Source organism: Perognathus longimembris, chromosome 1 (assembly GCF_023159225.1).
Source record: "Perognathus longimembris pacificus isolate PPM17 chromosome 1, ASM2315922v1, whole genome shotgun sequence".
NCBI lineage: Eukaryota > Metazoa > Chordata > Mammalia > Rodentia > Heteromyidae > Perognathus > Perognathus longimembris.
In genome coordinates, this window is record NC_063161.1 from 94,843,516 (window position 1) to 94,855,783 (window position 12,268).

The 12,268-nt window shown below is 36.6% G+C and overlaps 1 protein-coding gene across 1 annotated transcript in view; it reads right to left on the bottom strand.

Annotated features, from left to right (window-relative positions):
• Positions 1-971: 971 nt before the first annotated feature.
• Positions 972-12,268, bottom strand: part of Tmc1 (transmembrane channel like 1) — a 136,207-nt gene continuing 124,910 nt past the window's right edge. Inside the window, exons 19-22 of the mRNA XM_048351722.1 lie at positions 7,887-8,012; positions 3,802-3,880; positions 3,659-3,710; positions 972-994 (exon numbers count right to left, since the gene is read on the bottom strand). Of these exons, the coding sequence (XP_048207679.1) occupies positions 972-994; positions 3,659-3,710; positions 3,802-3,880; positions 7,887-8,012 (280 nt within the window). The remainder of the gene's footprint in view (positions 995-3,658; positions 3,711-3,801; positions 3,881-7,886; positions 8,013-12,268) is intronic.

The following is a 12,268-nucleotide window of genomic DNA, read 5'->3' on the forward strand; positions in this document are numbered from 1 at the left end:
AAGCTCAGTAAAGGTATACTGTAAATTTAGGAGATGTAATTTAGGTCACACCAGCGGACTACAAAGGCATGGAGTACTATTAACCAAAGTCAACTCATATGTTAAAAAAGTGAGTTGTCCTTAAACATATCGATAAATTAAAGCCTCTTTAACAAAGAAGACAAGAGAAAATATTGACTATTAGAACTGAAAACCATGGAATATGCTAACTGGAGGCCAATTGACCAGACTATGAAGTGACAACAGTCACTCCAAATGCTTTATTTATTTATTTATTATTCTCTTTAAACTCATAAAAGTGTTGGACCATTCAAGACCCACATACCTCCTAAAAGTCAGCGATTTTGGGGCCCTGGATCAATAAGAAAAAAATCCTATCCTAACTCAAATAGGATTTTCTTATCTAAGATGCCTATTGCTTTTCATACTCAATTCAACAACCCATAAAAAGGTTGTGATCATGCATGTGTGGGGAATCACATTGAGGAGACAGGTTAAATGAACAGAAAGGGAGTTGGTTTCAAAAGTGAGTGAATAGATGATCACAATGATTACTTTGTGCAGATATTTCTGAAGTTGGGGGGAGGGGTCAAATATTCCTTCTCATAATTCAAGAAAACAATGGCAGAACCAATATGTAAGTTGAAAGTTGAACTACTAAATAGAATCGGTAGCCTACAATATTGGATCACACTTACAATTCAATGGAGTTTTCTTAGTTAATATTCAGAAACATCCAGGGGAGAAGATGGTTGCTTCTAGAACAAATCTTTAAATGGGAAGAAGTTGAGAATCCTTGCTGGAGAAAGATGGGTGATGTCATGTTGGCCCTACATGGCTTTGATAAGCCCAAGCAGCAGTATGGAGCAGGTGTAACTCCCCAACATTTGTTCTTTAGGCCTTTACAATCATGTATTCATTTAAACAGGAAGGTGAGGAGGACTTGTATACCCTCAGAAGATCCCTGAAGTTTACTGCCCACCAGCAGCTGCAGCTGTTTAAAAAACAGGGAAGAGAATTGAAGAAGAGTCAAACAAAAATTTAGCATTGAATGTGCTTAATGGTATCCTGAAATCGGAATCATCCAGAGGTGCTCCATTCTATGACAATAGTTAACATTTTATAATAAAAACTATTTCTACAGTTCTCATTTTACTAAGGCTTCCCAAGTTCTAAAGAAACAAGAATGAAAGTTCTACATGTTGGTTAACATAATTACTACATAAGTAATGAATCTAGAAATCTATTTCTTGGAGATGTATAAATTGAGTCCCTCATTGTCCTTATAATGTGGTAGATATTCACAGTGTGAGAGCACTTTGTGGCCAAATATCAGATAAATAGCATACTACAGCATGATGCCACTATTTTCCCGCCATAAAGAGAACAATGAGCCTTGAACAGAATTCATGTTTAAGAACTCACCATTCCAAGCACTAATTTGAGGCAGTAATAGTATACAGAAGCACTGTCATGATGTGTGAGATACATGCCTCTAATCACTCATCCCTGCAAACTTGGATAATGCTAATCAGAACATATGAAAGCATGTTTATCAACTCACAGGGAAATAAGCTCAGAACTGAGCATATTTAAATGTGAAATTAGAAGTGGCCTGAATTCATACATGCTACAACTCCCTCAATTGTTGTTGTTTGCTTATTTGTTTTTGCTGTTTGCCTTTTGTATTGATTCTCGGTTTTTCTTGTCTTGCTGTTTTGGTTTGGTTGGTTGGTTTCATCAAGATTCAGCATCTTGTGCTCACTGGACCTGCTCATTCAGCTGGCACTATATCACTCAAGCCCCATCTCTAGTCCTTCCTCTTGTTCATTTTTGTGACTAAGAAATTTGCCTTTTGAAAATTAAATCAATTTGAATTTTTAAATTATTTCCATGGGAGAAAAATTCTACGAATGTAAAAAGTTTTTAGCTTAGGAATGGAGGATAAGTTGTAAAAGACTAAGGGCTTTAGTATCTGTTTGTCATGGAGGGCCCAAGGTACATTGTTAACTTTGGCAGATAGGAAGCTACTTAATGTGAGCATAGCCAATCCCCCAGTATCTTCAAGAGGCTTGTTCCATGATTCCTTCCCCCATCCAAAAACAGACACATCTAAGCTGTAATACTGTAACATTCAGGCAATAATGGTGGGACAATGATCCAAATATTTTCTAAAGATAGTTCATCCTATTTGCTGATACAAACACTGCAGTTGCAGGTATAACTGTATTCTAAAATTACAGAAATTGAACAAAGAAAGATTAATAGATTAGAAATGCTTTCTGCCATCAATTATGATGAGTCAGAGAGGTTCCTTTTGAGACCTTCCCATAGTTTCTTTCCATGTATAAAAATAGTCCGAATGAGCACTAAATGCACTTGCTATCTGTATAAACTAGAGGAAAGTTTTCACCATTTTGGCCAGTTTTTAAGGTCAGTTTTTCTTAAGCACTATTAAATTTGCATTATTAAATTTTCCCTCCCAAACCATACTACATTGCTGGTGGGAATGTAAACTCTGGAAAATGATATGGATTTTCCTCAGAAGGCTAAACATAAGACCTCCCCTATGACCCAGCAGCCCCACTTTAGGGCATCTACCACAAAGATTACAAGCAAGACCACATTAAAGCCACCAGCACAACTATGTTCATCACAGCACAATTTGTCATTGATAAAATATAGGACCAACCCAGATGCCACTCAATAGATGAGTGGATGAGGAAAATGTGGTACATATAAACAATGGAATTCTATGCCTCTACCAGAAAGAATGGCACTACCCCATTCATAAGGAAATGGAAGGACTTGGGAAAAAAAATCATACTAAGTGAAGTGAGCCAGACCCAAAGAAACATGGACTATATGGTCTCTTTCATAGGAAATAATTAGTACATGCCTAGGATAGTCCTAGCAGAAGATCACAATAGCCTAATAGCTATGCTCATATGAACACATACGATGATGCTAAGCAAAATGAACTTCAGGTTATGGAAACAAGTGTTATATAATTGTTGCAGTAATTTTCAACATGCCATGTGAAACTGTACATTTTCTTTTCTTTCTTTTTTCTCGTATTCCTTTCCTGTGGTTTTTACCCCTGATATCACTGTAACTCATTTTAATACCCTGGATACTGTATATACGTGTATTGGAACTAGGGAAGGGAAAGGGAATACCAAAATCAAAAGACAAAGGATAAAAAGACAAACCGTTGCAAAAGCAATACCTACAAAACCATTTGGTGTAAACCAACTGTACAACTCCTGGGGAGTAGGGTAATAGGGAGGGGGGAAATGGGGGAAAAATAAGGGAGGAAGTAACAAGTTGAATAAGAATTGTACTCACTGCCTTACATATGAAACTGTAACTTTTCTGTACTTCACTTTGACAATAAAGAAGAAATAAAATTTCCCTCCCTTTCTTCTTTTCTCCTTCTCTCCCTTCTCTACCCACTCTCTCCTATCATGGAAAGTGAATCGACTCCACAAATGTGATGCTTTGTGATAGTTACAGATATAGTCAGTGAGGACTGTGGAATGACTGGCTAAAAACAGTAATGCCCCTTGCTGTCAAATGGCTCATGTGAAGAATAAAACAAAAGGAAGCACAAATTCTTAGTAGGAAAATAAGAACTGACAACACAATCATCTCCAACCTGCTCGTGCAGCTGCCATCTTCTTGTTTCGCATCTTGTTCTCCAAAGCTTGCTACATGGTAAGAAAGAAGAAAAATAAATCAGCTTTTCTCATCTTTTCACACAACCGCAGTAAAGACAAAAATTTTTATATTATATCCTACCAGTTTCATCTTCTTCTTCAGGTCCAGATTTGCTGCCTTCTGGCCCTTGGCAGTAGCATTGAGATAATAGATGGTCAATCTAAATGAAAAACAACATAAAAATGATGGTGTCTGCAAGCTCTTCTTAAATTTCTACTGAAATCATAGTCATTAGCATGAGAGTAGGCATTCATCCATTTCCTACTCTACATCTAATTTTGTAGGTTAAAAACAGAGGTCGAAGGAGATAAAGGTGTACATGAAGAATAACTGTTGGTTTAGAGAGGGCCTAAAGACTCCCAGTTCCACTGTTTTTCTATCCACTATTCCACCTGCCCAATATTATGAGCTTTTTCTTGGATGTATATTTACATTAACTTAACTCATAATGAAAAGCAGCATTTTAAATTGATGACAGTGACATCTAAGAATATGGGAAGCTTAGAAAAATATGTTGAATCAAAATGGGAAAGCCTTTCTGCCTGAAATTCCCTCCTTTACTCTTGATGGTAAAGTTGCAAGCCAAGCCTTGTTTTTTATCTATAGACTATATTGTTTTCATTTCTCTTCCCCCGTCCCTCCCGGAAAGAGGTTTTATCAAGGTATATTTTGGGATTTGTCAATGACATTTACATTTTTGGAAAGAGCAAATCCCGGCCCAGCAATTCTTCAAAAGTAAATATGTTCATTTTTTCTCTTCAGGCAAAATGAACGAAGGAAAATAATTCAGTTATTTTTTTAAAAAGTAAATGACATTGCTCTTTGTTGCAAATAAATATATCTTGAAGACATTTCTTCTACTTACTAGCATGCCAGGTAATATCCTTTATGAGCCATCTGGTGTGAGCTTCAAATTTACTGATATAGTCTAACGAGGTTTGTGTATCTCTTATATGACTAACTGGAATTTGCCTGAAATTGCATACATGAAAGCAACTGGGATAATGTCTGGCATGAATAAGTACTAGATAAATGTGTGTGTGTGTGTGTGTGTGTGTGTGTGTGTGTGTGTGTGTGTAAGAGAGAGAAAGAGAAACAGAGACACAAATACAGAGACAGAGATAAAGAGATTTATGAAGTTCCTGGATATTTAGAGTGATGGTCTCTTTTATTTCTGAATTTTCTGTCTATCCAGTTTTTTCTGCCTTATAAAGCATCTTTTTTTTTTTTTTTGGCCAGTCTTGGGCCTTGGACTCAGGGCCTGAGCACTGTCCCTGGCTTCTTCCCGCTCAAGGCTAGCACTCTGCCACTTGAGCCACAGCACCGCTTCTGGCCATTTTCTGTATATGTGGTGCTGGGGAATTGAACCTAGGGCCTCGTGTATCCGAGGCAGGCACTCTTGCCACTAGGCTATATCCCCAGCCCATTATAAAGCATCTTAAATGAATATTCTTCACAACCTCTTTCTCTTCTCCAAAGAATGACACTGCCTACAGAAACCTGACCTGAACTCCACTCAGATACCTGAAAACCATCCAAGCAGGATTAATATAACCCACTGGGAAAACTCAACCCATGTGTAACATTCTCTAATTAAAGGTAATAGAAATCCAAGCCCATTGTAAGGGACCCAGGAGATTTGAATAAAATCAAATCAGTATTAAACTGAATTGTTGCTTTTATATTAGAAGCTCAAAGCTAAAAAAATGTCAACCTTTGTAGACAGTGATTTACTCCATGGATGCTGTCAGCTTTCATCTAAGCTGTCTCTACTAAGGATGAAAAACTATGGCTTTCATACCAAATATAGATCACAGACTGTTGCCTTTTTGTGTTATTTTTTTCTGATTTTCTGTTTATTTATTTTTCTTTCTTTCTTGTTTGTTACAGTACTAAAGGTTGAATCATTCAGGGTCTTACCCAGACTGTTTTCTATGTTCCATGAACTAAGAATATTTTTTAATTTATTTAAATGTTTTTATATATTTTTATGTTTATATATTTTATATGTTTTATATTTTTACTTGTTGGTCTAAAATATATACTATTTGGCACTTTAAGAAATGCATATCCTAGGTCTAAACTATCCCATATAACTGGCTCTCAACTCTTACTGGAGGTGCAAATAAGTGGAGGAATAAGAAACAAGAGTGAAAAAGACCAGTCTCAATTCCAATTATTAACCACTTAATTTGAGGCAAATTTTCCATGTGCTATTTCTAATCTGATTAACAAGGCCTACTTCTTCAGGTTTTTTTGAAAATCCAACTAACTGTGTACATTAAGGAACAGGAAAGAAAAGGCGCTTAGACAGTGACATTTGAACAACCCTTGGTTTAAAAATAAATCTGCTTCCAATAAATTAATAACATTATAACAAATTTTGATTTTTATATTGCATGTCTGAACACAATTTTGTTTATACTACTGAAAGACTTGGACTGACAAATGTCACATGACAGCTATCTATTAATATGCTCCTATAAGCTTTTCTGTGGTGAAAAGGGGAGAATTTCCCTTCAAGGACTATCCAGTGAAACATGCCGCATTTGACATATCATTCTATAACACATCTGCACCAGAGACTTACTAGCACATTCTTAATACTACCATACCACCAGGTTTGGTAATAAACAGCAGAAATCCATTTTACTGTTTAGTTATTCCTGTGGTTATTAGCTCTTGCATAGAAGGGGTCATGGTATGAAGAGTGAGCATTGGATTTACTAAAAGAGTCTTTTTTATTTTCAGTTGTGAGGCTTGAACTCAGGGCCTGTGAGCTACCCCAAGGCTCTTTTTGCTCAACGCTACCTCTCTACCACTTTGAGCCACGGCACCACTTCCAGTTTTCTGGTTATTTATTAGAAATGCATCTCATGGACTTTCCAGCCCAGGCTGGTTTTGAACCATGATCCTCACATCTCAGCTTTCTGAGTAGCTAGGATTACAAGTATGAGCCACTGGTACTCAGAGAAAGAGTCTATTGTCTATTTTTAGTCCTACATTACTATATTATCTTTATTACTTAACAAAAATAACTTAATTACTGTATGTCATTTGCTTAACTTATAAAACTGACGACAATGGTCCCTTCTCCTCATCATCTTAGGAGGATGTGATAATATAACAGAGTCAGACTTGTAGTTTCTTTGCTTCACACCACTCCAAGTTTCCTTCCTCACATAGCTTTGTCTTGTTCTTCCCTAAACAAGCCCAGCTTTGTACATTAACTTTGTTCCTGAGTTGTCCTGTCCTGGAATAGCTTAATAATTACCCTCCTTCATGGAAGGCAATGGCAATGTCAGGCTTCTTAATTTTGATGTGATAAGGGATAGGGGAGATGGTTGAAAGAAATAGTTATTTATACAAGTTTAGCTATTGTGACAAAGGTTTATTAAAATGAATGAAATCTGTATGGGAACCAATGTCTGCTAAGGTCCCCTTTGGAAATCACTTCTGACTTTGAATGCCTAGACAAAAGGCCCAGTGCAAGACCTTCTCGTCCTCTAATTTTATTATCATGGTCACATAGTTACTGACTGGCCTCTAAGAACAACAGTGGAAGTATTTTTTAAGAATCTTTAGGCCTTCAAATCTAAAATATATCCCTTAGGGCCCCTAAGGGGAATATTAACTTAGAGACTCATTATTTCTGTATATTCACAGCCATCTGGTTTATGGAACAAGAGGTGGGAGACATGCTGTCAGGGAAGGCTCAATGTGCTGATTAGATTTAGCATTTAGCATTTATGTTTCCCTTGCTTTTTCTGTTTACAGATAATTATTTTGGTTACTTGGGAACAAATCTTATAATCCTGGGAAAGCAATGACAGATGCAGATGTCTGGGAATTACATCCAATAGGATCAGCACAGCTCATGCATTTTAGCTTCCACCAACCATGTAATCAGCACAGAATTTGGTTATCTTATGGTACACCCTTTGCAGGGAGATAGAGACAGACAGGCAGGAAGGCAGACAGACAGACAGAGAGACACAGACACAGACAGACAGGCAGGCAAACAGACAAAGGGATACAGAGAGACAGCACGAAAGAGGGAGAGAGGGAGAGAGACCCAAAGAGACACAGAGACAGACTGTTACACAGTGACAGAGAGTAGGAAACAGCAAATTACAAGTCTTTCTATGAAAAGAGGAGATACGTACACCATCACCAGAATGATAGCAATGACCAGTCCCGGATTAGAGAGCTGTCTCAAAATTTTTGCCAGCCAGCTTGGGAAGTCATTCTCCAGAGTCTCACCGATGACTTCAAACATTCTGTTTTTGCCACTATGAGGAAAAAAAGAAAGAGTCTCTCTCTCTCTCTCTCTCTCTCTCTCTCTCTCTCTCTCTCTCTCTCTCTCTCTCTTTCTCTCTCACACACATACACACACACACACACACACACACACACACACACACACACACAGAGTTTATGTAAAACAAAGGGGAAAGTCGTGGCTACATAGAAATTAGAAATATTTCTCCCAAACTGCCTCAGAACCCTTGGGTTGAGAATCTGATATTTGGCTACAGATACTTTCTCAGCTTAATCCCCTCAATGTATGAATAAAATTTGAAAAATATTTTCCCATCATACAACATGATCAAAGTTGCTAAGAAATTAACCACAGATTAGAAATTTCAATATTACATTGCTCAGAGTTTTAATTGAAATATGTTTCACACAGAGTGTAAAGCTGCCCCTCCGCCAGCTCTTCTTGTTGGAAGTGAACATAGAGTACTCAATTTTTAATTGGTTTTGGAAATGAGCACAAGAAATATCCCCATGGAATAAAAATCCACAAATACCATCAACTGTCTGTTTCTATGCAATCGTTTCCATCCAGTTTTCCACCAGACCTCCCTTACCAAGGAGGCTAATAGGTTGCTGAATAATTTGCCCTAGACCTTTAGTGCTTCTTCTAATGGATAGCCCCCAAAGAAAACCAACAAAGACCTATTAAGTTTATAGGAGAATAAGCTTCTTTAAGCTATCAAAATGAAAGCAAGTTGTTTTAATGTAGAATAATGTTATAGCAGAATATTCATTAGAAGTGACTTTTCTGTATATGTGCATTAATCCTCCTATAAAAAGTTATGATGCTTCAGTAGTGATTTGGGTTGTATTTTAAATAATCCTTTGTCTGCTCAGATTAAAAGTTTAACATTTAATATGATACTTAGTTTTCCTTTGTTTTTTCATCTTTAAATATTTTCAGTAACTAAATGAACATGATCCATAAGCCCCAGATCAGAGATTCTTTTTTCTTTTCTACTGATCAAATAAGTATTTTTCTCTCATCAGACAAGAGGAACAATAAGTAGTTTGTCAGACGTCACTGGGCTTATATTTAGTTTTATTGTTTTTGTTTTACTTCATAGATTACAAATCTGGAGAGAAACAAACAAGTATTATAATAACACTGTCACTGTAAAATGTTAACTCTTAATGCTCTTTGTAAACCTGTTCCTAGTGCATGATCTCAGTTATTTATAAAAGATCTACATATAGGGAAAATATGCATATAAATAAATAAATATATGGATATAAATACTGAGATGTCATTTCATGTTTATAATTTTATGAATAGTACTAGTTTTAATATTAAAATATTTCAACAATTTCCATATTGTCTGGGATATATAATTTTTGCAAAAAGGTGAAAACACATAGGCTTAAAATCCCAATATGTGTGTCAAATCCTAGAGAACTACTATATATTGGTAGTTAACACCTGTAATCCTAGTTACTCAGAAGCTGAGATCTGAGGATCAGAGTTCAAAGCCTGCCCAGGCATGAAAATTCATGAGATTGATATTTCCAATTAGCCACTCAAAAGCTGAAAGTAGAACTGAGTTTCAATGGGTAGAGTGCCAACCTGACAATGCGCAGGCCTGAATTTAAGCACCATACCAGCACAGATACACACACACACATACACACACACACACACACACACACACACACATACATTCTCCCCCTAGGGAACCATAAATTGTTCAGAATTATTGATAAAAAGTGAAGAGGGTACCAAGTGTCAGGGAACTAAGACAGGACAGTTAAAATTGTCTTAACTTGAAGATCAAAGAAATAATTTTCAGGTTGTCCAATAATTTGAGGTAAATACATTCAATAGTCATTGGAATAATTCTCTTGAAAATTTACCAGAATATGCTATTATATCTCTCATAACATTGTTTTGTTGTGTAGATAAAAGGAAAATACCTATCACATTTGAAAATATCTGCAACTTAGTCTACCTCAAATTCATCTTTTACCAATTTTCTCCACAACTCATAAGAGATCAGGCAACCTTCGCCGGGCATTGAAGACTAATCAGCCCAAGGTCAGACTTGGTAGAGGCAATAATCAAGAATAACATGCATCTTCTCATTTCTAGAGCAGAACAGACTGTCCAAACCCTTGGTGCAGACAAAAAAAAAACTCTGCCTTGATTCAAAAATTTGACAAGAAAATAACTAAATAGAATAGACATACTCCTTTCCCAGTGCTCCCAGAAAAAAAAATTACATTTGCTTAAACTCAAATACTGCTATGTACTGAGTTTACCTAAATTTGGTGACAGTCAGATACTATGCTTCAATTACAAACTTGTCTTTCAGTAAAAATTACAGTAAACCAGTTTGTGACATAAAAGAGAACTTAAAAATAAATTTTAAAAAAGGAGAACTTAAAACCTGCAAGAAACAGTGATACTTATAGATAATATGTTGTAAACTAACTGTATAATTTGGGGGCAGGATTTGGGAGGAGGGAAGGTGAGAGAAAAATGAGGAAAGAGGTAAAAGTTTGACAAGAAATGTACTTACTACCTTATGTATTTAACTGTAACCCCTCTGTACATCATCTTGACAATTAAATCAAATTTAAAGAAAACCTAGGGGCTGGGAATGTGGCTTAGCGGTAGAGTGCTTGCCTAGCATGCATGAAGCCCTGTGTTCGATTCCTCAGCACCACATAAACAGAAGAAGCCAGAAGTGGTGCTGTGGCTCAAGTGGTAGAGTGCTACCATAGAGCAAAAAGAAGCCAGGAACAGTGCTCAGGCCCTGAGTTCAAGCCCTAGGACTGGCAAAAACAAAAACAAAACAAAAAAGAAAACCTTCAAGAATTAATTGTATATATCACAGAATTAAGAAACATAAGGGAAGGGGTGAATGGGTGTGTGTGAAGATGTTGAAATGAGGACTCAGACAATGATGCATTGTATATATAAACTGCTTGTTAACTGGCAAAATGTTCAATACATACCCAAAAATTAAGAAAAGTGAGGGAAGGGGTGAGTTGGGCAGAGGTAGCTGAGAATATTGAAAGGGGTGACATTGATCAAGATCCACTAGGTTCATAAACTGTTTTGGTGAATGGAAACTTCTTTGTAGAACTAATTGAAGATAATCAAAATATTCAAAAATAAAATAAATTGCCTGGCTTACAAAAAGGCAACTGAACTTGTGTAGTAATAATACCTAACTCAGTGGGATTTAAAATCTAAATATATTTGTACAACCACTCACCTCTGTATTTACTTGATAAGGCATGCCTTAAACACCTTAGGCTTTTTGCTAGGCTTTTCTGAAAAGGATCAACTATCAATTAAAGACCTGAAAGTACTTCAAATTTATGACTTTGAATATAATCGTATCGCTTGACCTTTGCATGTAGATTTATTAAAATGTCTCCTTCAAGGCTGTAATTTCACTGTTAGTCTCCAGATGTCACTCTCTGCATTACTGATTTCAGCCCATTTGGAAACACACACACACACACACACACACACACACACACACACACACTTCCTGAGTGACAGAACTCCAGCTAGATTTGATCTATCTCTATCTTCTGGCTTCACATTTTCTTTCTTTTACTAGGAAAGCAGTAACTTAAGCTATTATTAGACCTAAAATGCCTTTGATATTGGGTTATGTGGTCAATGAATTTTTGACTTCAATTAAATAACTAGGTTCTGACAGCAGGAGTGTGGCTCTAGCATTATGCTTATTATTCCCATGGGCTTCACAGACTCATTCCCTTCAATCTATATGCATGCTGACTGGTAATTCCATATGCATTCTCAGGTGGACTTGTGGTAGATCCATTTTTAAGGCTCCATAAGAGCAGTCCCACTCTGCAGATGCCGGGGACTCTGCTTTCTGAAAAGTCTCGTGAAGAGAACTATCTTGGAGAAAACTGTAGAAAAGTGTAGAAAAGAGTCGTCTTGATTGATACTGGGGGAGAAAAACTGAGTAACATACTAAATGTTTATGAACATGTAGCATTTGGGATTACAAGTAGTATGATCCCCTTTATACTTAGTAGTAGTCAATAATGCTTTCAGCTTGCTTTGTTTGAACAATCATTTTCAAGGTAATGCCCACCCCCCTCCTGCCAAGATGCAGTAATAGCTGACTACATGTGGATATGATGAACTTCACAAATTAGATCATGTCATCAAACCTCGCTCAAAGTTAGCTGTTCCTTACCATGGAAACATCTCAGATTCATCAGCTATGTTTCATGCAGGCAG